Raw genomic sequence first — 27,759 nt, 5'->3', positions numbered from 1 at the left:
AGGTTGCTCCGAAACGCGTCCATCCAGATCAATGTGGTTTTGGGGGTAGGAGTACCTCCGGAAACGTTACTCGCCTCCATCATGTGACGGATCAAGTGAAGGTCCGGAAACAGGAAATGGCAATAGCCTCCTCTGATGCCATGAAGTCGTTTGATTCCTTGGAATGGAAGTGGTTGTTTTGATCCGTCTGATGTAATGTTGTACTTACAACAAGTTTCAGTGGAAAGGGGAAGGGAATGTGCTGCGCTGGGGAGGCAGGGTTGGGTCCTCCTGCATGCCTATCGGAAAATACATCAAAGGAATTTGGAAATGAAAAATGAGATTTTGCGATTGGAAAGAGCTGGCTGCAGAAAGGCAGACTGCGTTAATGCAGCAGATTCAAATGAAACTTTTTAAAGATGAGGCTGACACATACCAGGCCGTGGCCAAGAGGGCAGCAGTCAGAGTAGTCCGGTATAAGTATAGGAAAAGACGGGGCAGGGTCAACCAAAGAAAGGTGGCAGCTGTGATCGCTACCGCCGGTGTGGACTGGGATCTGGATAATTGGGATGGTGACATTTTTGACTCAACCAGTCCAGAGAGTAGTTCAGCAAATGAGTCAGACCCCAAAACGTAAATTAAGCAAAGACAGTGGTTGCTAAGCCAGTTAGAAGACGGCGAGCCGGGCCCCACCCGCAGTATCCTGCAGGTGGGGTTGTAGATTTAACCACGCTGGAGGATTACACCCAGCAGGAGGTTGGGGAAATGATTACCCATTTGAGGCAAAAATCAGGGGAACCTTTATTGACATGGTTGGTGAGGTTGATAGTTGGGGGTGCCGCAGGGTTGTTGGTAGATTCCACGGACTCACCGCGTTTTCTACCCTTGTCAACTGACACCAATGTACAGGAGGTCTTAAGGGCAGGGCCGCCCCCTGATGAGAATGGTCAAGATTCACAAGTGTCTTTGTTGCACCTAGCAGCCCAAGCATGTAACCGTAAATACCCCATTACCACAGGTTGGCCTAGCGAGGAAACAAAGTGGTATACTTTGAAAGAGGCAATTTAAAAGGTCAGAGCATGCTATGAAAGAGGCAACTCACGTAGATGCTGCAGGACACATGGGGGCCGTGCCGCTCTCAGTTGCAATTAGAAATATGGTGATCAGAACTGCACCGCCCGCATACAAAAGTGTCATTATGACTTTGCTCGTAGGTATGACGGGTAAACCCACTGATGAGGTAGTGGATGCCACTCAGCAACTGGCAGATTTAGGGGAGTGGGACAAGAGTGATGACAAGCCACAGAAGCCACGGGAGAGAGAGGGGCGTAGTGAGAGAAGAACTGAAGGTAGGAGGCAAGATAGTAGAGACTCCCGAGTGTCCAGAAAGGACATGTTTTTGGCTTTGTTAAAAGATGGTGTGCCACGAGAAGAAATTGATGGCATTGAAACTAGGGTAATGTATGAATTATACAAAAAGAGGGCTTGCAGCCAAAGAGCGCTATAAACAGGTTAAGAAACAGGTACTGACCAAGCCACAGGGGGACACCTCACCTTCCGCTCCTCCTGAGGAAGAACAAGAAGGGTCTATGGGAACACCTTCCCCGTACCTGCCAACATACGCCGATTTGAGGAAGGTGGCGAGTGCAATGCTAGAGGCAGAGTCAAGTCACTCTCATTCAAAATTTGAATAGGGTTACGGCCAAGCTCCGGCAGCGTCTGCTCGCATAAAAGTTGATAGGCGGCCCCATGTCAATGTTAAGATTTTTTGGGGGCCAGGAAATACGCAAGAGGTGCGAGCATTGATAGACACCAGGGGGGGAGGCCTCTGATTCATGGCAATCCAGCACGATTCAAAGGCAGACAATTTACTATTACAGGTCTCAGGGGGGGAAAGGAGACCCTCGCAGTACAAATTGAAGTGGAGATGAAAATAGGCAATTTGAATAGGCAGAAATACCAAATGTTGATTGTCCCAATACCGGAGTACATAATTGGCTTTGACATTCTGGAAGGGTTGACTTTGGGACTGGGAGGTAAAACGTACCAGTTTGGGGTGAGTGCATTGATCTGCACACCCATTACCGTAGGCAAATTGAAGATGCCCCCAGTGCAAGTGCCTATGGCAACCAAGCGGGTAGCAATGAAGCAATACTGCATTCCTGGGGGGCACAAGGACATTTCAGACACCATCAAAGGTTGTGGAGACAGATGTGTTACGCCCCATCACCACCGCATGGAACAATCCTCTCTGGCCTATTAAAAAGGGGGATGGGTCTTGGAGAATGACGGTGGATTACCGTGAGTTGAATAAACACACTCCTCCCTTAGTGCCCGCGGTCCCAGATGCCATTACCTTGATTGAGAATGTCCAAAAGTTTGAGGGGACTTGGTATGCAGTGGTAGATTTAGCCAATGCATTTTTCTCTGTGCCAATTGCTGAAGAGTGCCAAGAGCAGTTGCATTTTCTTGGAGCGGGCGTCAATACACCTTTACAAGGTTACCTATGGGGTACATACATTGCCCGACTATCTGTCACCGGCTGGTGGCAGAGCACTTGGACAAGATACCGTGTAAACCTGACATACAAATCTCTCACTACATTGAAGATATTTTGATTCAGGGCAAGGATGAGCGCAGTGTACAAAACCAGTCAGAAGTCATTGCGGAAGGATTGAAGGAATGGTGGGAGATTAACCCGAATACAATTCAAGGCCCAGCTGAAACAGTGATATTCCTAGGGATTCAGTGGCATAACGGGCATCGCGAAATGGTGCTGAAGGCCTGACAGAAAATACTTGAGTTCACCACTCCAATGAACAAAAAGCAAGCTCAGCAATTTATAGGGCTGCTTGGTTTTTGGAGACAGCACATTCCCCATTTAGGGCAGATACTGGCCCCCCTTTACAAAGTGACACGAAAGAAATAGGAGTTTCAGTTGGGGGGTGGGGGGAGCAGCAGAAAGCATTAGATTTAGCAAAAGACACTGTGCAGCAGGTGCTTCATCCATGGCCATTGAAGGAAGGCGAAGTGGAATTGAATGTGTCTGTACAAGCCAATTATGCTAACTGGAGTGTATGGCAGAAACAGGACAGGAATCGTGTGCCATTGGGGTTTTGGAGTCGTAAGTTACCCGATGCTACTAACTCATACACTCCGTTTGAGAAGCAGTTGCTGGCATGTTATTGGGCCCGTGTTGATACCGAGCAAATGACGGTGGGCCATGATGTATTGATGAGGCCAGAAATACCGATTATGCAATGGGTACTGAGCTCTCCTAAAACACATAGAATAGGACATGCTCAAGAAGCCAGCATAATTAACTGGAAATGGTACATTCAAGACAGAGCCAAATCAGGGAAGGGTGGAGTTGCAAAATTACATGAGCAAGTAGCCAACATACCGCCCTCAGATTACATACCACCGGAAGTGCCTGAAAAACGCGAGTCTCCCGTGAAATGGGGAGTACCTTATGGCGATTTCACCGTGGAGCAGACAGAGCATGCCTGGTTCACGGATGGCTCAGCCCGATATGTAGGAACCGAGCGATACTGGAAAGCAGTGTCGTACAATCCCAAGACAAAAAAGATTTTGACAACGTCAGGGAAAGGGAAGAGCAGTCAGTTTGCAGAGCTTTACGCAGTTTACCAGGCACTGAAACAAGAGAACCCTGGTCAATGTCATTTGTACATGGATTCATGATCAGTGGCGAATGGGGTGGCGGTGTGGTTGCCAACATGGCAAAAGAATGGGTGGAAGATTCATTCAAAAGAGTTGTGGGGAAAACTGTGGAACTGTGGCAAGATATTGCAGAAATGTTATCAAAGTGAAGTCACTGTGTATCATGTGGACGCGCATTGTGCTACAGACTCATTAGAACGTTGGTTTAATTCTGTTACAGATGAACACAAGATTTCATCTGTGGATGCGGAGGCTCAGGAAGACGATTTGGAGGTTTTGGCCAAATGGGCTCACCAAAAATGTGGGCACCTTGGAGAAAAGGCTGCTATCAGGTGGGCACAAGCTCGAGGAATCAGTATTCCTTTAGAGGTAGTGAAAACGATCATTTTTCAATGTCCAGTGTGCCAACACCAACAGCATAGGCCTATCCCTCAGATTGTTCGCGGTATATTGCGAAGAGGAAAATTACCAGGTCAAATTTGGCAGATTGATTATATCGGTCTCCTGCCAATCAGTAAAGGTTGTCAGTATGCATGCACTATTGTGTATACATACTCAGGATACATGATGGTTTTGCCGTGCAAGCGTGCCACACAACTGAACACCATTAGGTTGTTAGAGAAGATCGTATTGCATTACGGAGTGCCTTTGCAGTTTCAAAGTGACAATGGGTCACACGTCAAAGGCAAATTGATACAGGAATATTGTCAGGAAAAGAGCAGTGAGTGGCTCTACCATGTGCCTTATTACCCTGCCACTTCAGGGCTGATTGAACGAATGAATGGGTTGTTGAAAGAACAGCTGTGCAAATCTGGAGATGGCAATTTGGCAGACTGGCGTGATCGTGTGTTTGAAGCGGTGCAAGTGCTAAACAATAGGCCTGTGAATGAGCATGAAACTCCTTTGATGCGGCCAATGACTCCTGCTTTACAGATTCAACCCAACTCAGTCAGAGAAACCTTATTGTACTGGGAAATTACCCCGGGTTCTTTAGCTCCCTATCGGGCGACTCCAGAGTCAGCAGGGGTAGACTTGCATTCCCATGAGGAAATCAGATTAGACCCAAGAGGGATTGTTGTAATTGAAACAGGGATTGGAGTACAAATTCCCCCAGAGCATATGGGATGGATTGCCCCTAGATCCGGCCTAGCATTGAAGGGAGTGCAAGTGTTGGGAGGGGTAATTGATGCCGATTACCAAGGCGAGATCAAAGTCATCCTGATGACTAGTGGGGACCAATTGTTACCGATCCACAAGGGCGCTTCGGTGGCCCAATTAATTATTATCCCCGTTAAGTTGTCCATGATTAAGAAAGGGGAGCCTCCTACTGTGTTAACTCCCCGTGGGAATCGTGGTTTTGGCTCTTCAGGCAGTATGGTACCGGGTGCGAAGGTGTGGGTGGAAAGGCAAGTGGCCCACCAGTGCCCGCAGATGTCATCAGGCAAAGACCAAGTAGTTTTAGTAATGGAGCCCGGTAGAAAGAAATGGCAATATGTGCCCGCAGACAAATGTTACCTGAGAGAGTGATTTACAACTTATATCTCTTTTCTGGGTTTGCCTTGAAGATCCTGTGTCTGGCTGGTGTAATTGTGGGACTAAATGGACTCCGTTCGGGAGAGTTAAACGGCATGCTGCTACCAATGAAAAATGTCACATTTGTGCCAGCGATCAAGGAGAAACTGATAATGATGAGTAATGATGTCCAAAAGCAGCCATATGCCGATGCCGAAAAGCCAGCCAGACCGAAGACCTAGATTCGTGAAATGCGGCAAACACGTCAGGTGCAAGTGAAAACAACATTGATGCCAGTTATGCGAGAGGCATCTTCAGGACGGCGAAAACATTCTCCCATGATCACCCAAATGGAGAATATGTGGACATACCTGGGACAACAGGTGCTCAACATTACGCACTTTTGTCTTACTGACTACGTGCTCAGTAGCAGTGCCGACGCCAGTTCCGGTTCTAAAGCATATTTTCGGTGTCACGCACAATGATTCTTTGGTTCAAGATTCCGACATCAGGCAATCCTTTTCCGTCTACGAGTACTGCACGTTTTGCCAGGAAACAGATCGCAAATGGAGAAATTTGACACGTATTATAACCTATAATATAACTCAAGGTGATGTGTGTTACCTTATGACATGCAATGCAAAAGAAATTGGCAAATGCCACCAGCTCAATTTAACCAAACAGCATCAAACTGTGTTTGAGAAACAATTGTGTTCACGAATTCCACGCACATGTACCAGTGTGAATAACACCGTCTTGTAATCATACAGTGATAGCTGCCAGTCATCTGAATCATGTGAAACTTCCAACAGGATGGCTCTTTTCATGTGAAAACATCACATACACTTATATTCCAGCTAACATTTCCGGAGGTCCATGTGCCTTAACTCGATTAGGACTAATGATGTTCCCTTTACACCCAGCGATATCTCGAGACAAAAGGTCAACTTTTGAGTCTGTGGGTCTATCCCCCGATTGTGATTCACATGTGCATTTGCAATCAGAAGCTGAGGTTCTAGCATTAACCCTTTCATTAGTGGGAGTTTGGGGGTTACAAATCTTTGATCAAATTAGCATGTTTAGTAGTCAAAGGACTCAAACATACTTCTCAGGCATTAGAAGAGTTACTCCTTGATAGCAAAGTTATTTTGCAAAACAGGGCTGCTGTTGATTATCTATTGCTAAAGCATAATTTAGGTTGTAACGCAGTTGAAGGTATGTGTTGTTTCAATCTAAGTGACCATTCAAGATCCATTGAAAGTCATATTCGAGGTTTGAGGGATCTCATTTCTCAAGTGTCCCAAGATCATACTGGGAATTGGTGGGATTAGTTATTTTCATGGATTCCTGATATTGGGGGTACACTGCATTATGCTTTTGCTTGTATTTGCATTATATTAGCCATCATAATAGCTTGTTGTTGTATTCAATGCATTCCCAACTTAGTTTTAATATTTCGTCGGTTTCAGAGACCGGCTCTTCTGCCACTGGGCTATGGAAGATAAATATCCAAGGGTGGAATTGTTATGCTTGAGCTAAAACATGGCGCTGGTGCGCAGTGTATTCTGGGAGCACTCAGAGCTATAATTGATATTTACTTCATGCCACAGTGAAAAGCTGTACTTATTTCGCCGAAAGCTGAATTTGCTTTGCTGAAGAAAACATGCTTTCCAAACCTGGTATGCAGTCAAGGACATTCTGCTGGGAAAGCTGGCTTTGTTATGTCTTGCTATGAGTTATTGGACTGTTTTCCGTGGCGCTTGTTCTTAGAGGAGGGAAGCACTTTGCTCCTTGAGGTTACTGTCGGTTGACCCAGCTCGCAACCAACGGTTGCCCATCAATGCGCAAGAGCATTTGCCAGAAGGTTTGAGAAATCCTCAGACGGAACAAGTACAAAGACCTCAGTCGGAGGGGAGACGCTTCCGTCCGGCATACCTGTGGGCTGTTATGCTCTCGGCCTGGCTGTTATCGGGGTCTTCCAGCTGCTTCTGGCGAGATGAGGGATTCAGTTACGCCCACGGTGATGTATTTTCTTTTGAATTCTCTGTCTTTTCTTTGATTTATTTCTTTATCATTACTTGTTGCTTCCAAGCTTTGAATAAATAGCCGTATAAGTGCTCATTATTTTCTAAGCGTGCATGTGGTTGTAAGTCATTGCGTCGTCTACCTGCGTTTAAAATATTGGCTCTGCAATTGCATTGGTGATTGACTGTCCGTGCACTCTGGGCGAGCAATACAAGCGGTAAGAGAGACTTGGAAGAAATACGTTCGCAAGCGAGGATCCGGGATGCTATATGAGGCGGAGCTTCCATGGGAATAGACCGAGGACTCCGGCAGGCGAAAGGAAGGGCAGGAATACAGAGGCTCCGGGAAAAGGGTTGCAACACAGTAGGGGATTAATTTGATGGAGGAACATTGCTTACCTGTAAGGAATGATGTTTGAGGTTTGGGCTTCCGCAGGGCTTGTTTTTGGTGTATGGGGCGGTGGTGTGGAGGATGGTGGAAATGTGAGGGAATTCCGGAAGAATCGGAAGCTACCCCATCACTGCGGGTACTGTTAAACCAAGCAGGGGGGTGGGGCACAGATCTCGCGGATTTATACAGCCCTGTAGGGAGGTGAGGGTAAAGGGGAACTGAAGATAAAAAGTGAAAAGGAGGCAGATCTGGGGTACCAGATATCGGAAAAGGAATGGGCACAGATATTGCAATTGGTCTGGAAGATGTTGCGCAATGCCCGGTTTCAGTTGATTCAGTTCAACATTATACACAGGACATATGTGACCCCAGTTAGGTTGCGGGCAATGACTAAGAACAGGTCAGACGCATGTCCTAGGTGTAGAAAGGGCCCAGCGGGGTTCCGGCATATGATTGGGAATGTGAAATGATAGCAGGATATTGGGATAAGGTTGTTCAAGGGGTGAACGATCTGTTCTGGGTCCAAGTTAGAACAGAATCCGAGAGTATGTCTTTGGGGACTTCTCCCAGGGGGGAAGAAGCATAAAGTATGAAACAAAATGGTCCAATTTTTGCCGATTCTTGCGAAGCGCCGGGTGGCAATAGAGTGGAAGCGTCCACAGCAGATTGCAATGGCATCATGGCGGACTGATGTACACAGGTGGGGGATAGCGGAATTGACCACGTTGCAGAGCACGGAAACCTTAAGAGGAGGGGGGAGGGAGTGACGATTCACTAGACCCAACTGCTGAATGACTTGTCTAGAGAGAATGACTTGAGGCCGCCATGAGGGATTTTGCTGAGGTGGTAATGAAAGAAGGAATTCAGGGGCGCTCCCATGGACTCGCACAGTCCCAGGAGAATCATTGAACAGGTATCCTGACCTGCCGTCGATTGTGGAAGATAAAAGACTTGAGGGAAATAACTTATATATACGAGTTGGGGAGGGAGGGGGATAGAGGTTTGAGAGGGTTATGTTTTTTTGTTACTGGAAAAATGCTAATAAAAAGTGTTAAAAAATAAAATACATTAGTGAGAAAAAGGGCTCACTCACTCCAGGGTTAAAAATTCTAAGTCCTAAAGTCCAGCAAAAGAGCTGGGGATCTCGAAGGTTGAAGGGAATTAGCACAGTAATGAGAATTCTCCACAACACTGGGTTCATCTCTGGTGTCCCTACTTTACGCACAGGCTACCGCCAAGATCAGGGTGAATGGTTAGCATACACAGATGGTTCCCCTGGAGCCAGGGACAGGACAGGGGCGTATTGTTCAACTTTGCCAATGAGCCACTGGGAGAACTAATCAGGGAGAAGCATATACATAGAGGCGTACAGCTGTATAGTCACAAATTGATGGCATCCTTGTACGCAGACGATATGGTGCTTTATCCATGGGACTCAGACCAACCTGTTGCTAATCATAGGGGATGTAGTGGAGTTTGGGACCTACTCTGGTTTGAAGTTTTACCCAGCAAAATCGGTGCTCTTTCCACTTAATGCACACACAAAGCAGTAAAATGGATGGATTGAACTTCCAGTGGCACATGGATTACACCAGATATTTAGGTGTGGACATGGGCAGATTACCAGAGGTTCTGTTTCAACTGAACTAGGACAAGGTTTTGAAGCAGGCCGGGGTGGAGACCGGGAGATGGATGAGGTTGCCCCTCAACCTTTATGGGAGAATAGCAATGGTCAAGATGATTTTTCTGCCCAGGCTTTTATACCAATTTTTGAATGTGCCTTTGGGTTGCCCAAGTCTTACTTTGGGGAGGTGAAGAAAGTCATGTCGCTCTATATGGGCAGGTAAACAGCCTCGAGTGAAGGGGGAGAAACAGATTGTGCCATTGGAAAAGTGTGGGGTGAGGGACGTGTTGGTTGGTATTGCCAGATTTTGAGGAATATTATGAAGCCTCAAAATGTTTGACTATGGAGGATAGCTCAGGGGCAACGTGCTCGCCTTGGAAGCAAGACAACACGAGCACCACAGATTCGATCCTCGGGTCTGCGCTTAGAAACCTCTGATTATTAAGCAGGTTATAAATAACCTATCATATCAAGCGGCACAGGCAGCCTTTTTGGCATACTGGTATGTGGAGGGTACAGATAGAAGGCATGTTGAAATCGAAAGTGCCCTGGCGGTCCCGTTTCTTTTGCGGTTAGTGATATTGGTTGCGCCAGATAACCTCGGCATATGGTGGAGTTGACATGCAGTGCAGAGCCTGGGTGCAATTTGAGACATGGGGCGGGCGGGGTGGAGGCTGGGGGGGTGGCGGGTGGAGGGAGGGGTCGGGTTTTCTTTACTCCCCCAGTCTGCTAGTTACACATACCAACTGTTACGCCAACTAGTGAACACCATTTTGTACACTGTATGGGGAGGCTGGGCATTATGCAACTTCAGGATCTGTCACCCCAACCCCTAAAGGGGCAGTTTCTCCCTGTGGAAGAGTTGAATGGAAAGGGGCAGGTCACAACTTTGGATTTATTTTGGATCATCGATTGAGGGACTCCCTGAAAGCAAAGTTTGACTTGTCCATCGCAACCTGAGGTAGCAAGTATTGTGGATGGGTTCATATGATTAGTAGATATCAGTAAGTTGGTCACCAACCTGTACGATAAGATATCGGATGGCAGGGAGCAATGGGCAGAATCAGCTCAGTGGAAATGGGAGGAGGCGCTGAGCCGCGGTATCACAGATGAAGAGTGGAACTACTGCTGTGCCCAAACTAGGAGTGTTAGGCAAGATTGTATGCAGTACCCTGTGGCAGACTGCACCAGCCTTGTCGTCTTGGCAATAGTTGACCCAACCTTTAATATAAGCATGTACTACAAAAGTTGGTAGAGTGACTGAGCAGCCAGGCTCATCTCAAGAAGGGTCAATGTGAGCCGTAGGGTTGCAGCATAGTTTCACAGTGAAAAATATCCAAACACTTGCACTCAAGGTTTCTTGATTAAACAATTATTTATTAATTTAACAGTCAGTTTGAATAAGCCTTCTTTAGAAGGGAGCACATTTGTAACACTTAAATATACTTCAAAATACACACTAAGTTTAAGCATTAGATACCCTTTTGGGATGGCACACAGACACTTCCTGCACCCTCAGGTGACTTCAATAACTAGGAAACTGTGGACTTTGATATATCACCAGTACATTTAGAGCAATACTAAGTTGGGTGTCAAAAGGAAAAGGTTAGGGAAGGAAACAATGGTTAACAGGTTTCTCAAACAGGTAAGCACTTTTGAATCCCCCCCCCCAATGCAATGTAGATTAACCCTTTCCCAGCTATACAAGTAAGGTATGTATGACACAAAGTCAGAGGGTAGAAGAGTTTTCAGGGAGCCAAGACAGCCAATGTCACCTGAGCAAAGTCTAGAGAAGCTAAGGCACTTCAAAAAGTCTTGCACAATGTTATATAGAGTTTCTGTTGCAAAGGAAATCACTTTTGGGCCACAAGCTAGAGGCTTGTGAAGGGCAAAGCTGCAAGCAACTCTGCAAAAGGCATAAAATGCAAGTCTCGACAGAGCTAGCAAGCTACAGAACAAGAGGTAAGTACCCCTTAGTTTACAATACCTTAGGTCTAAGGAAATTGGTTCCAGCTAGCTGCTGTTCCTGTTGTAGTATGGCAGATCCTGTTCCTGGGCCTCAGTCGTGGGGACAAGAGGCAGGACGTCTGAGGAGTCCAGCACTACGATTCGAAGGTCGGCGGCAACAATGGACAAACTTCAGATCGGTGGCACTTTGCGGTTTCAGCTTCTCGTGAATACCACCACTGCAGTTCTCGAATACCTTCTGGGCTTGCCTTCGCTTCGGGGGTCCAGCACTCTGTTGAGGTGGCTCGGGCGTGTTTAGTGCTGCTTCAAGGGAGTCCGGAGGATCTGCCTGGAGCTCGGGTCTGACTTAAAAACGATGCTCGATTCTGGTGTTCCTCTCCTCGACACTCGGTTCCTGCAGCAGCAAATGGAAATACAGCCAGCAACGAGAGGATTTCCAGATGAGTTAGTCTTGGGGTCGATTGGTCCCACCAACCCAAGGGGAGAAGTCGTCCTTTGCAGGTCTTCTCTAGTCGAGGCGAATTCGGCAATTCAGCACTGCAGCAGGGCTTCACCGGGTAAACCAATGGTCCACGAGTTGCAGCAAGCGTCTCTTCCAAGTTCTTCTTCGGATTCCTTCCTCCAGTGGTCGACTCTGCCTTCCTTGCAAAAGACCTCTCCTTTTATGCAAGTCTCTCCCATTCATTCGCAGCCTAGCTGTCACTCACAGCAGCGAGGCTGTCTTCCAAGGACAGCCAGCCGACCAATCACCTTTGGGTGCCTTCCTGTAAACAAGGAGACTAAGTACAGGGAGTTTCTGGATCCTCCCTTGCTTACTGCCCTGCCGCACACGCTGGAGCCAGAGGCGGGTTTGAGCACTGAAGCCTGCCAAAGACAAAACGGACAAAAGGGACTAAACCTGGTTTGGTGCGCAGAGTAAATCTCAAGTAGGACCTTTCCAGCAAGAAATGGCCAAAGACGACGACTGGGGCCATTTTGACAAAATGGGCACTCATGTGTGCTATACTGCAGCTGCGAACGCAGAGCGCGGTAAAAACACATATTGGTATGAACAAGTAAACCACTGCCACCAGCCATTAATTGTAGAAAGGGCAACATAAAAATGTTACATGAGAAACTAGACTAAGGGGATACTAAGTAACCTCTCCAGCACCCTATTGTAAGATCGTGTGTGCTGGGTCTAGAAAGTTACAAATGAAAGTAAAGTCAATTTCACTTCACTGCTCTTGGAAACAGTAGTTTATCCAAGAGAAGGTATTTAAACCTTTGGGAAATCTAAAAGACTTCCCTGTGCCCATGCACTGAAAGTGCTGTGTGTCACAATGTAAAAAGATGATGCCTATCGAGTTTGTCAGACTCAAAAGAAACCGAGTTCAAATTACAGAAAAATACATGAGTGGGGAAAAGGTCTCACTCTCTCCAGGATAAAAATTAAAAGTCCTTAAGTGCAGCAAAAGTGCTGAGTGTCTCTAAAGTTGAAGGGAATTAGCACATTTGAGAATACTCCCCAACAAGGAGGATAGCCATAAATGGTTGATTCTAGTTGATACAATACAAATATTGTAATTTTATTATACTCCAATGACATTTTTTTCCAGAGACAGTGGAGGAAAGTGTTCGATGTGCTACCACACGGGCTACCTTTTTGCACGTGGCATGGGGGCGTCTGCCTGTGTTGAGGTTTTGGGAGTGGGCGTTTGACAGGATTAGCAATATTATTGGGAAGCGGGGGAACCCCAATCCAAAGGTTGCCTTGATGAGGTATACAAAGGGTGTTGCTGCCATGCAAGGAGGATGACCAGGTTGTTGCTGCTGTTTACAAAACAGAGTGGCATAGGTGTGGGGTAGGAACTGTAACGAGATGGAATACAGGACAATGGTACACCCTGCAGCCAAACCAAAGGATATTTAGGGGCTGTATAAAATATATCTTCTTCAGCAGGCATGCAAGGGTCCTCGGAATCGGAGGAGACGACAACTCGGGATTTTGGCGCAAACCTGTGAATGGGGAGATTTGCATTGCACAAGAAAGGTCTGAACCACGCTATTGATATATTGCACTTGAATCTGATGTGGCCAGGGGGAGGGGAAGATGTTAAGGTAGTCGGGAAGGGGGGACGGAGTCTATATTTGGGTATGGGCTGAATTTCTGTGGAATGTTACTGTCATGGCTGGTGGACCCCTGTCTCTTCGAGTGGGGGACGAGGGGTGTTTAAAGATATTAGTTTTAAAAACTACAGTAAAAAAATTAAAAAAGGAATTCTGTAACAAATCGACCCACAAGCCCGAAAACAGACTACACCTTCCAGAGGTTCTATAGGAATGGGAACATGTGGTTCCACGAACAGAAGATCTAACGTAGATGGGTCTGCATTCATTAACCAAATAACCTCCCCTCCTACCTCATCGACTCATCTACTTGATTCTACCCTTCTTCAACCGATTGACAAGCACCATAGCCCAATGGCCACCTTCAGCCCTTACATGAAGGCATGCACATTTGAGGTTGTCCGACTTCCTAGATCCACTTGTTTAGTGACTATTGTAATTTCTGCAAGCACCAGAGTTTCAGTAACTAACGGCAACATAGCAAAAGTATTAATCACACTCTGGACTCTGGACCCAACTGTCGGTCTAAATCTCGGATAAAGACTAAGCAGACTACTTGGGTGAATTACCTCATCCATCTATATGTCACACCTATGTATTGTGCTCAATGCCTGGTTTACATTTTCTCAGGCACTTTAAAGCAGCATCCAGCAAAACTCAAAAATAAACCAATGAATAAACACTTAACATTGTGCAATCAAGCCATCTGGCAGCCAATAACCACTATATACAGTCATTTCAAATACTCTTCAGTCTTGCACTGCACATGTTAACTGACCTGTACTCCTTCTTGGTAAGTTCGGTGTAACGGACATTGTCATCCATGCTGCAAGTAACAAGCTCAGAAGCATCGTCCACAGCCATATCAGAAACCATGTTTGTATGGCCTTTCCCCAAAAACGTATCATTTTCTCCAGTTTCAGCATCCCAATAATGTGATAACAGATGATCAAGGAAAATGTACTTTTTTTTCTACTTCATTCAAAATTAGACAAATTACTCTACAAAGGTTTGAAATATATAGAGAGGAGACCGCCACAATGGAATTTCATATCCTGGGTCTTGCAAATCCCAGGTAAGGACACTTGCTGCCCACTCTTTCTCTGTGCATATCCTGCCAAGGCTCCCCAGTCAGAAGCACTTTTGTCCTGCCTTCTGGAGAAGTACCCCAGTACAGGGAGTATTCAGAGCTCTGACCTCCTTACTCAAGAACTCCATTCAGAACAGACGTCAGTGTAAATGGACCTGCTGCATCGCATTGGAGCTCTCCTTGGACTAACTCTAGACCCAGTCTGCAGGAAGGTATCGAGTACCACAAACCATGGCTGATTGGTCCTACTGCATTTCCTTGAAATGCAGAATTGGCCATACAGCGTCACTTTAGCAGTCCCTCGCAGCAGATAATTTCCTTTGTATTTCGAGCTTCTGTAATTTCTTCTAAATCCGCCTGCTAGTCCGAATACTTTGGGATAGGTTCTGGTATCACGATCATGTTTTAAGCCCTTCACTTTACACTATAGCTAGTGGATCCCAGAGTAACTTTATCTGCCTTGCCACACCTTGCTGTCACAGACATTAACACAAGGTGTATCGGATTCCACTACTTTCCCTGACTGGGTTTGGAGTACACTTCAGAGCCTTTCTGATTCCCCATAACAGGTTAGACTCCCAAAATACACCGCAGGGTTGATTTTGGAAATCCATTTTAGCATGTCATATTAAAGAAACTCAATAAATCTGCAAGCACTTCTACTGAAGACATGGTTTCTAACCATGCTTCACATTTTGGGGAGAGTTAATGCACTAATCTTTTAAATAACAAGTTCTGGGAAGGTGCTCCCTAGGCCTGGGAATTATATTAGGACACAAGCTCTTCATTTTAGATATACTATACAAAGAAACACTCCAGAAGAGATTAGACAGCTGTGACTAAAGGACCAAACTGAGAATTTTAACTCTCAAAACTGGAAACCGGAGCCCCTCTTACGTTACTTTGGACAGATGCATATTGTAAAATGCACTTTTGAAAGGTAGAAGAATGGCGTAGCAGATAATTGGACAGACCTGGAAACAGTTCAGATTCCAACAAATAAAAATATTTTTTAAGAATTACTTTCATACATATAAACACTTGAACTGATGAAAAGGTGGAGTAAACCTTCAATTCTGTGACGTGATACCTTTAAACATAGGTAAACTCACCCAAGTTATCAGTTAGTATCTTGGATAAATAAATTATATATGTAATAGTACAAAGCAGACCTATCCGAAACCTTTGTGAAATAAAACCACAAGTCTGACTTTATGAAGCAAATCTGTCATTGCTGTACATGCATATTGTAATGGAAAAGAAACAAAAAAAAAACACATGAGAATCTTCAAGACTACAATACTTTGTTTGCAAAATGTTCACCTAGCGGCTTTCATGATCATTTAATTTAAGACAACTCAAGCTAGAAAGTTTTCCTTGACCAGGTTGTAGGAGGCTAAAATTAAAACAATTACTCTGAAGGATATTGATATGGCCATCCTGGCTACCAGTGTAGATGGTAGATCTTCCTTCATTTTTATGCACAGCCAGACATTGAATTGCTTTACTGTGGCCCTGTAAAGAAAAAAGTTGCATTGTTTGTTAGATACCAATTTTCAATAATTACAGTAGAAGACACATAAACAGCTTTGAGTACTACAGGATGTAAAAGAGCAGGAGATTGCAAATAAGCATGCAAGAGCAAGCAAAAGAACAAGCATTTTCCATGTGTAGTATGTTTTGAAGTCTTCAAAACCGACGGCTTTTTGTTTGGGAATTCATGTTTGGGCATAGTACATTGAAACCTTTACTTTCCTTTACAATTCTTCTGTCTGGCTAAATGGCACACTTGGATAGGGAAAATGTGTTAATCGGAAGGGATTGGTTAGAGTAACTCAACTCCCTCGTCAATAACTAACACAGGACAGTGACGAATCCCAGGGCATTGTCACTGCATCCATAGGATGAGCCCCTTCCCATGGGGCCACAGAGGTGAGGCCGCTACTTGATAGTCCCCCTGGGGCTGGTGCTCAACGGTGGATATCATGGGAGATAAAACCCCATGTGGGACCAGTGACAACAACATCGGGATACTGCGTTCACCCGACCAATCACCTGACCCTAGACACCCTTGCTACAACCTGAACAATAACCCCTTCCCTAATAGGTTCATGAGCTATTGTTACCCAAACTTTCCTCTATTAAGTACTGGGACTAGGAAGAATAGGAGCAACCTAAGTGAAGAAGCCTTTCCCAGTACTGTGACAGGCAGGAACTCCATTGACACATTAGTCATAGTCATACACTGAGCCAAGTTTCCACATTAAGTGTTATGCTGCGGGACTCATATCTGAGCAGCAACAGTAAAGGGGTCTGGGACCCATATCTAAAGAAAGGAAAATAATTTAGCACCCATACTGGAGAAGATATTACACACCGGTCTGGACCCAAGTCAGTTCCAGGCAGGAGAGTACAGCAGGTCTGCCAGAGCCGATATGGGAGGCCTGGGGGTAGGGAGGTGTAAGGGTACAGGGGAAAATAACCATTCCACTTTGGTTTGTGAATATCAAGAGTTGGTTGGAAATGTATATATCCTTTTGGAACGGTAAGTTTGAGCACATTGGAACTTAACTTTGAACCAGTTGGGAACTTTGATTTCCACAATGAGGATGAGAGACTTTACCTCGGGAAGGGAGCCTTTCCCTCAGGGTTACATGCACTGTGAAGACGTTGTCCAGCAGAAGGGAAATCCCCTCTCCAGGATCAAGAACTTAAGCCTAATAGTTTAGTTCTTTTATAAATGTATTGATCCGAAATAGGTTTACGACACAGGACAGTGAACCCTTTGTTTGGGACGGGCATATTGACCACATACTTCGTATTAAGATGAGGCAGGGAAATCCCCATTAGTCATAGGGACAGGTACGGATTTTCCTAGTGTCCTTTTTAATAAATGTTTATACAAACAAGTATACCACTCATGTGTCCGCATCATACTTCTGCACCCTTACAACAGGCAAACATTCACTGGCAGAGGGGTTGTGGCAATGACTTGTACAGGCAGAGTTGTGGTTGGGGCCTCAGGCCAGCACAAGAAGCACAGTCCCACTGAGCCTTAATGCTTATGTAGGAAGGCGGAGAGTAATTGGAACGCATCAGTAACAGGCGAACAGTAAACCCCATTGAAGGATTGGGTCATCCCTTTCACTTGTATTTTGCTTTGCTTACCGTACCCAATTTCTAGAACCTAATTATACATCTCTCTTTCTCGCCACAACACTGTCAAACCATTAGAGAAATGGGTCGATTTACCCAACTCAAAATACAACTGTTAGGCAAGATTGTATGTAGTAAAGCTGTGGGAGACTACACCAGCCATGTCCTCTTGGCAATAAGTACCCAACCTTTGGTATAGGCCTGTACTACACAAGTTGGTAGAGTGACCGAGCAGCCAGGCTTATCTCAAGAGGGGTCAATGTGAGCGAACGGAACAGTTCCTCAGAGCAGTCCACCAGGCAGAGGCCATCACCTACTACAGGGTAGAGATTCACATGTACCAGGACTTCAGTCAACCCTGCAGAAGCTTATGGAGATGGGACCGGTCACACTGGCCCTACAGGCCAAACAGGTCAATTACAAATGGACCTTTCCTTTTGGCATGGTCTTCACCTGGGACAGGCGACAGCACAGAATAACCACATGTGACGATCCTTCTCTTTGTGCGTCCTATTGACCTATCGCTCTTATTAATATCAATGCCAAGCTTCATGCAAATGTCTTAGCGAACAGAATGGTGGACCTCCTCCCCAAACTAACCCACCAGTATCAGAAATGATTTATCAAGCAGCTGTAAACGTTTGATAGCATCAGGAGGGTTTGCCACTTAATTGAGAAAGCCTCAAAGAAAGCCAGTCCTTCCATCGCTCTATGCCTAAAAGGCTTTCGACTTAGTCGAGTGGCCTTTACTGTTCCGCAATATGGAAATAATGGAGATCGGGGTGTCATTTCTACAAAAAGTAAGCACCAACTATAGCAAGCAGACAGCGAGGCGCTCAATCAACGGTCACATGTCCAGCATCATTCCACTAGGAAGAGGAAACACACAGGGCTGTCCCCTGTCCCCACTCCTCTGGGCCATCCCCTTGGAGCCAATCCTTAGCAGAATTATATCTCTGTGGAGGGCTGTGGCTTGGCGGCCATGCAGTGAGCAACTGCATCCGAGAGCTCCTCGGTGATCCTGCAGGAAAATTGGACAAACTGGCCCGATTTTCCATTAAACATAAATCAAATACACTACGGTGGTATCGGAACAGGAGGAGAACGTTTGGAGAGATCCGTGCCGAGCAAGTGAGAGAGGAACTGCTGCACGGAGATGAGAAGGGAGCTGCGAATCAGCAGGCAAGATGGGGGACGGGAGCGGGCTGCTATGTTGAGGAGCTGAGAAGAGGGTGTCTGAGCCTGTGTCGGAGGACGACAGGGGAGCAGGCGGCGAAGCGGTGGCATGTGCCGGAGTGAGTGCCACACGAGATACCCAGCCACAACAGGAAGCAGGGGGTTGTCTTGCCTCCGGAGCAGCGGGAGGCCAGAACACCGGCCGAGTGCAGAAGACGGAAAGGCGAAGCCGCAGAGTGGAGGAGAGGGCTGACCTCACATCCCCCCACCCCGGGCAGAGACAAGTGGTGAGACCAAGACGGCCGCACAGAGGCTGAATTGCGGTGGAACCAACCACTGCACACAAATAGCAGAGAAGGGGTCCAGGTCATATGTGGGAGGAAGACGTAAGGTTGGTTGGCAGGAAGCAGCATGGTGTAGCAGCCGACACGAGACCCCAGGAGGCTTAGAGAGAGATGGAATAATTCCCGGGCCTAAGATACCAACTGCTGCCACGACGCAGCACTACACTACGCATTTAGGAGGACTATCTGGCAAGCAAAGCCCCAACACGGAACAGCACCTCGAGAAGGAGAGGAAAAGGCCCCATTGACAACCGTAGAGGCAGCCAGTGCAAGTGCTCAGGGGAGTACGCACCCACTCGAACAGGAGTACAGTCAACATTGGTCCCTGTGACGCTCCGGAGCACTGAGAAGGCCTGCTCCTAGACAAAACGCTGGCTGATGTCCGAGGCACAGTTGGGTCCGGCACACGTGGCGGGAAGCGCAGTGAGGTTCCCCACTGGGCGCCCTGAGAAAGTGTAAGGGGCTCCCGGGACCAAAAGACGGGCTACCAACGGGAGAACACATAGCTCTTCAAGAGATAAACGCGCTCAGATCCTTCCATCAACAGCAACGGCAGGCGTGGACCCCGAAAGCAGGAAAAAAGCTAGATAGCATCCAAGGTATCACAACTACGAGGGAGAGCACAACCTATTGCCCTGGTGTAAGTGCAGAAGAGTGTGGGGAATGAAGGGGAAGGCCCGTGACCTCTAGAAACACAAACTGCAAATGCATGACTGCTCTCACTTTCTTGTGGACTCCCTATAGCACGCTGAAGGTCACCAGAGGCCGAGGACCAGAGACACAGTGAGTAGTCGATCCTACAACCCCCGAAGCGCAGCCTCTACATAGCATAAAACAACGTAAATGTGCACAGGGGAAGCACAACACTAATCCGTCCGTGCATGGATCAGGGCGGTAGAAAAAGGGAGCCCGGACACGCGTAGTTGGGATGGCTCCACAGGCAAAATGCAGCCCATCGACAGTGGCCACAGGACAAGGGTAGGAGGGAAACGGCTGCACACAACTCTGAAACCTCACCCAAGTCCCTGCAAACTGGGGAAAAGGAAGTGAACATGGGACACAGAGACTGATCACCGCAGCCCACAAGTGAGACACATCACCAACCCTGAGACGGAGACAAGGGGCAGCATCCCACCTCTGGGCAAAGACTGTGCAAACACTCTAAGCAAGCGCAACAAACAGGGAAACCGGATACGTGGGAGGACACAATCCATTGGGTCTGCCTGAAGTTAAACCGAAGCGGGCCATACTGCCTAGCCCAACGGACTATAGACAATAGCACTTCATGGGCATTTGCCCCACACAAAGACAAAAAGCAGGGCCGAAGATAAGTGCACGTCAGGGGGTGAGGGGGAATCAAACGCCCCGGACCAGAGAGGTATCTGCGTCGGAAAGCAGAACAAGATGGATATTGTCACACAAAATATATAATGAACCCCCGGAAACCTCAGAGAAGCGAAGCGTGGGAAGATCATAGAGGTGCACAGATAACCCATCGGGCCCACGACAAAGTGCGTGGAGAGAGGAGATTGCAGTCTGGTTCAACAGCAAAGGCGGCAAATAACTCAAACCGGGCAACTCAGCAAGAAACCCCACAACAGAGGAGTGATCCACTCAAACGCCGGATAAGAAAGCAAGTTTCTAATCACATCAAGAGAAGAGGAAATGCCAGACATATCGAAGTGCAGAAAGGGTAAGCAGACCAGCATGGAATAATTTGCTAAGAAACACGACAAGAACCACACCACCACATCTGAGGCGGGCATGACTGCGACCTGTCCAGATGAACAGGCCTGTCCAGATGAACAGAAAGGACGACAAGACGAAAGGTCCTATATTACGAGGCTATAGCGGCGCTGAAAACGTCCTTGCAACACAAACTGGATACAGTCATGGTGGATGTGGGCCTCCTCCGGCTAGATGTACGGACCCTGGCAGACCGAGTGAGCAGTAGGTACAGAACAATACTACGGACACCGTCACTGCCAAAGCCCAAATGTCAGATGTGCTTAAACAGATAAAAACCCTCAAGCACAGGGCAGAAGGAAGGGCCTGACAGAACAATGTCCGACTGTCGGAGGGAGAAGGTGGAGACCCCACGAATTAAGTGGAAAACCTGCTGCTGCAAGAGATCAGAGCAGGTGTGCTATCCCAAGGCTTTGCAATGGAGAGTGCCCACAGAGCCCTGACCAGGAAACCTCAACCGGTGGCGCCCCCAAGACCGATGATTGCCAAGATTATGGACTGAGAAAATACGGACATAAACAGGAACTCCTCCAGTATAGCAATTTATCCAGACCACACAGCACTGGTCCAAAGACAAAGAGCGTGTTTCGGACCAACTAAGGAATGCCTCAGAGTGACAAATATAAGATACATGCGACTGTACCCTGCCAAATTAAAAGATACGTGATGGCAGATCGTACTTCTTCGAAACGACTGAAGAGGCCCACGCATGGATGGACCAACAGGGAATCCCCCAACTGAGAGCCAGAAAGGAGGACAACAGGAATCCACCCCAGTGAAAACCTAGGGAGAATAAAAAGTAAACATGGACACCAAAGACACCATTGATGCGATTTAGGCCAGATGAGGTATAAAAAAAAGGTGCAACAAATCTCGGGCCTACCCCAGGTGGTGTCAAGAAATCAGCGTCTGCTCCCCGTTCCGTCAAGCGTTATGTTAAAACTACAAGTTCCACAATTCCAACACACACGGAGCCGAAGCGTTTCCAGAGTGTCAGACAACGCTGGGGTTGCCGTGGAAATGTTGGTTGCCTGAGCACGTACGTTCACGATTACGGCATTGCAACGTTCCCCACACGGTCACGTGATTTGTTTAAATCTCCACCCGGCATTCGGAACGCTGCTTCTGAATTTTCGGCTTTTGGAGCTCTCTACTGTGTTCTTGTCTGGCCTTGAATCTTTGACCCTGCTTTCGTCTCACGGACTGATCTTGAACAACCTTTGACCTCGTATTGGATTCCACCTGTTACTCGACCTCGGAACGAACAACCATAGTTTTGCCTGTCATTTTCCTGCATTTGGCGTCTCAGATCTTTTCTCCTGCATTTTTCTATCATTTGCTTGCTAACATTTATCACGGAACTCACTTGCTTCGGAAATCCTGTCACTCGGAACACTGTTCTTTGGACCTTCCACACGGAGCACATTTCTTTTGGAACTCATCACAAGGAACTGGGATTATTCACTGACATTTTTCATTAGGCGTCCGCGTGCCGGCGGGTATAGGTTTAGGTTGGATTAGCCTTGTTTTGGAACCAGACTCGGACGGACTTCCTTTCATCTTCCCTTCCATTGCTAGAACATTATACGGACAAGCACCTAATCTGATCTCCTGGTTATCCTGGCCCTCCGCTCTGCCTGGCTTACTATCCTTGCCCAGAGGTATTCACTACGTGAGTACGTTGTTTGTTCTACATTTATTTTGCTTTGCTTGTGTCTATTTCATGCACTCAACTCCTGACATTGTGTTCTTTGTCTAGGTAGCTGTGTTCCGAATCATTATAATCTTCTGGGCAATTCCTCTTCCAAAATAGTTCCTTTGTACTATTGGGAGTTGCATTGTCTGGAAGGTTTCTACAGCTACACTACGCGCTCAACCGAATTCTGGTATTACCAAGTTTGCGTGGGTGGTTTCTCACAGGTGGATGCCAAGACATAGAACCCCACACACCCCAGTCACGATGCCAGTTTTGAGGCATCACGCTGCGGTGTGCCTGCCCCAAGCAAGGAGGGCAGTGCAAGAGAAGCAGTGGTGCCTGAGCATCTGTTAACAGTTAATGTTCGTTGTTTGGAAGATGGCACAAGAAGGGAAGTGAACTACACACGCATAGGATGATGCGAAGGTGCAGAAAGTAAAATGAAAAAGGCACAGAAAAAATGAGTCCACAATACACCTCCAGGCTACAGGACTTTTGTAAAAGGTGAATGATACAGAGATTGCATAGACACCTGGGATTCGGCCACAGCTGCAGAAACTAGGCTATACAACAGGAGGCCAAGAGACTAGGTGGCAAGTAAGGGAACCAAAGCAGGGCCAGGGGTACGGATGGGCCACAAGGGGGAGATGCACTCTGAAGAACTTACAAAGGCCACCTGGAATGTCCGCAGGCTGAACAACTACGTTAAGAGGCTAAGAGTACACGCCTGACTCAACAAACCCAGAGTCAAAATAGCAATGCTACAGGAAACCCACCTGACAAGAGGAAAGCAGTCCAAAATAGCAACCAAGTGGGGTGGACAAATGTTCAGCTCGACCTATTCCACTTATGACAGAGGGGTGCTGACGTGGATAGCCCCAGTGGTCCCATTCCAGCTGTTAATGCAGGAACAAGACAGAGGGGAGGTGGGTGTTGGTGCACGGGATGTTGGAAAACAAAGAAGTGTGCTTTGTTAACTCATACTCCCCAAACCAGGATGCAGCCAAGTTCTTCCAAAAATTGGCACCACGGCTCATCCCATACAGGGAGGCAGCATTAATCTGGGTAGGGTACTTCAATTGCACACTAGACCCGCTCCTAGACAGATCGGATGACAAATTTAAAAAGCTGACACCACCGGCGAAAGTGCTTAAGACTCTGGAGCAACCGAGACTGGAGGATGTCTGGAGAAAGCTACATGCAGACAAAAGGGGCTACTACAGCGCTCCACATGGTACATTTACACGCATAAATTATCTTCACAGGTAACGAAACACTAGGGGAATTCCCCAGTGCGCACCTTAGAGCGGGGACACTCTCGGACCATGCCCCGCTGACAGAAGTATGGGCCTATACGCACAGATAGGCCCCTATACCGACTAAGAGCAGAGGCATTGCTGGAGGGGGAGTTTCAGGGATATCTGTAAAACACAACAGAAGATTACATTCAACTCGACATGGGTAGTGTAGATAGATCAGCAACAGTGTGGTACGCCTTCAAGGAAGACAGCAGGACTTAAAAAGGGAGAGTTATGCTGGAACTCAGGGAGATTGAACGAGAAATCGAGACGGTGGAAGTACAAGCAGGTTTGATGGGGGAGGAACCACCTTTACTCGTATCCCTTAGGATACAGTGCAATACTGCCTGGGAGAAGCTGGGGAATCTAAACTATGGGAAATACGCACACAGCTTACATGCAGATGGGGACAACCCTGGTTGGCTTTTAGCCTGGCTAACCAAGCAATAGGCTAAAAAAAAGACCTGATCAACGCGACAACATGGGGGAGGAGGCGAGTACTCAGTAGGGAATCAACCAAGTATTTTCACAATTTTGTGAGATCTTAAACTCGAGCACTCAAGAAGCAGATAGCTCACACATTGCTGATGCCCTAGACCAGATTGCACTTCCAGAATTAGATGATGAACAGGCCCAGATACGAGGCCCCCTTAACGGAGGAGGAACTGGAAACGGTAATAGACAGCTTCCTGACATCCAAGACCCCGGGACCCGATGGGTTACCCGGAGAGTTCTACAAAATATATAAAACTACCTTAGCAGCCAAACTGCTAGATGTGTATGAGGTGGCGTTTGAACAGGGCCAATTACCAAACAGCATGTTAGAAACTTTAATACCCATTTTTATACCGGGAAAGTCGCCCCTGGACTATCATGACAGAAAAATCCTGACGGCGGCCCTCGCCAACAGGCTTAAAAGGGTTATACACATGTTAGTGCATCCTGACCAAACGGGCTATTTCCAGGAGTGCAACACTACGTGGAATTTGCAGAGGCTGCACCACGTGGTGGATCAAACCAATAATAGACGGGCAGAATGCGCAATAGCGTCCTTAGACACGGTCAAGACCATTGATTCCATGAATTGGAATTGGTTACTCAGCACACTAGCCCACTTTGGCATAAGAGGGCTTTTTCAGGTGGATCAGGCTACTGTATAAAGACCCATGGGCAAGAGTTAAGACGGGGAGACAATTCAGAAGCCTGGAGGATTACATAGGGGCACGAAACAGGGATTACCACTATCCCCAACGCTGTATATATTGGCCTTGGAGCCATTAGCAACCTTCCGGTGAGAAGCATATGCAGATACAGGGATGCAAATAAATAATATACACCTAGTCTCACTGTACGCTGATGAAATGCTTTTATTTGTCACAAACCCACGAGAGAACCTCCCTGGTCTGCTGCGAGCAATAGACGCATATGCAAACTATAGGGCATTTCCAAGATCAGAGAAAAATCCATCTTGTACATCCAAGATCCATGCTCCTTGCAAATCCCCCTGGTGGGGCTGGCGAGCACCCAGCTGGACGCCTGGATGTATACCAAAAACACCCAAAAGCCAGAGTGGCACAGGTTGGGGACCTGCAGAAGGAGGGAAAATGGGTGGAATTTGACAACCTGAGAGAAGAATACGAGATACACAAAGGCGAGTTCATTTTGTACAATAGCATGGTCCAAATGATAAAGAAGAGATGGCCAGACCTCACTGAGGAAGGAGAAATAAAGAAAGATCTACACACATGGTACGGCATCTCTGAAGGGGGACACACGACGTCCAGGCCTTACGAACAGCTCATGAAAAGCAATAACACCAAGGAACTGTAAGTATGAGAAAAAGGGGAGGCGGAAATACTCAGGACCTTCACTGACCAGGAATGATCGAGGGTCCTAAGATACACAAAAAAGGTCTCCAGAAGAGCAAGATTCAGGCAGACGGAGCTCTATGTTACACACAGGGCGTACCTCACCCCAAAAGAATATCCAAAATGCGGAATAAAGACTCAAAACTTCCCCAGATGTGCAGAAGAAAACACAGACCTGCTCCACATGTTCTGGGCGTGCCCAGTAATAATGACTTTTTGGGAAGGCATCAAGACAAGAGCGATGGCGGGCGGAATGCAAATGCAGGAGTGCACCCCGGAATCCTCCTTGCTATGATTGTTCCCGGGGGGGGGGGGGGGGCAACCAAAGGACACAACTAAAGTGAAGGACTTGATGTGCATCTTGGCAAAGCGCCAGATTGCAATGGCATGGAAGGCCGATGCAGGGCCCAGCATAGAAGCATGGTGGGCCGACCTGAACCGATGGGCACTTGCAGAGATAACAGTATGGACCCGTGCAGTACAATGGGGGTCAAGGGAGAATAGGGACAAGATAATGGTCTGGAATGCACTGTTACAACTTACAGGATGTGTTGGGATCCAGGGATGAACAAGACACAGTGGACCCCAGCGAGACCGAAAGTGTAGACGGAAATCCGACAGACCAAGGAGAAAGCTCGAACAAAGGCTCTAAGATTGGGAAAGGACACATAGCTGCCAAGAGGCTACCAAAGAACTGTGCACATCGATACAAGGAAGCGCCATACAGTAATAACGAGGGAGACTCTCCACTAAAAGTGCAATTCTGTAGGTTATGTTTTTTGTTTGTTTTTAAATGTTAAAATAAAAAAAAATATATATATATATATAATACATTACTCACCGTAATCGTATTTCGGATGCTTGTATCTGCTTAGATTCTCATGCTGTGCATAGGCCGACATCTAGTTGAAGCTGCGGAGTATTACAGTTTGTTTTTCGAAACTCGAAAAGGGGCGTTGACACAGGGCATGCCAGTAATACTATGCCTAGTGTGACGTCCACTGTACCCATGATCCCTCACGCGTCTTGGACCTTCAGATTGTATTTTTTCTGACATGAGGTAGCATGAGGAGTAGCGTTGAGTACAGATGATCCAAGCAGATAGAAGATAGATAAGATAAGACTACAAGCATCCATGAGCCTTCTCTCAGAGTGGAGGAAGGGTGGGTCGCATGTGAATCTAAGCAGATACAAGCATCAGAAATACGATTACGGTGAGTAATGTATCCCTTCTGAGGATTGTGGAATCTGGTTAGATCACATGCTGTGCATAGATTAGCGAGCAGTGTTAGAAGGAGGTGGGATTTGAGAAGGGTCATGAGCAAATAAATGTCTTAGAACCGCTTGTCCCACTTGAGTATTTGTCTTGGAATGGGTGTCAATGCAGTAGTGCTGAGTAAAAGTGTGAATAGAGCTCCAAGTAGCTGCTTTGCAAATGGTGTCAAGGGGAACATTTGCAATGAAAGCCAGAGTGGCCCCAATGCCTCTTGTCGAGTGGGCTCTGGGCGTAAAAGGCAAAGTCTTGTCAGAAAGAGAGTAACACAACTGGATACAGTTGACAATCCACTTGGAGATGGCACCCTTAGAGACGCGATCTCCCTCTTTGCCTGTGGCTACGGAGACAAACAGTTGAGCTGTTTTCCTAAGCGGCCTGGTCTTGTTTACGTAGTAAAGGACCGCTCTACGCACATCTAGGGTGTGTAGTTTAACCTCAGCCGAGCTTTGTGTGTTGTGGAAGAAAGGAGGAAGCTCGATGGACTGGTTTACATGGAATTTAGAAATAAACTTAGGTGAGAACCTAGGGTGTGTCTGTAAAACCAGGTTATCCTTATGAATAGTAAATAAAGGATCTTGCACTGACAGAGCCTGAATTTCACTGACCCTTCTTATGGATGTAATGGCTACTAAGAAGGCAGTCTTATAGGTCAGGTGTTTGAGAATTGTCTTATGCATGGGCTCGAATGGGGGGGCCCATGAGTTTAGATAGCACCAAGTTCAGGTCCCATCCTGGTGGTGGGTTAGATATAGGGGGGATGAAATCTCTTTACTCCCTCCATGAAGGCTTTTACCATGGGTACCTTCCACCACGACACCTTG

The 27,759-nt window shown here is 46.9% G+C and overlaps 1 protein-coding gene across 1 annotated transcript in view; it reads right to left on the bottom strand.

The window, feature by feature from the left end:
• The window catches only part of WDR1 (WD repeat domain 1), a 590,429-nt gene that overhangs the window by 306,091 nt on the left and 256,579 nt on the right, over positions 1-27,759 (bottom strand). Inside the window, exons 9-10 of the mRNA XM_069631954.1 lie at positions 15,806-15,893; positions 14,067-14,223 (exon numbers count right to left, since the gene is read on the bottom strand). Of these exons, the coding sequence (XP_069488055.1) occupies positions 14,067-14,223; positions 15,806-15,893 (245 nt within the window). The remainder of the gene's footprint in view (positions 1-14,066; positions 14,224-15,805; positions 15,894-27,759) is intronic.

The sequence above is a fragment of the Ambystoma mexicanum genome, chromosome 6q, assembly GCF_040938575.1.
Source record: "Ambystoma mexicanum isolate Mex_15411 chromosome 6q, UKY_AmexF1_1, whole genome shotgun sequence".
In the NCBI taxonomy this organism is placed as follows: domain Eukaryota; kingdom Metazoa; phylum Chordata; class Amphibia; order Caudata; family Ambystomatidae; genus Ambystoma; species Ambystoma mexicanum.
Note: the sequence above shows the minus strand (reverse complement) of the source record. Positions and strands in the feature narration are given on the sequence as shown.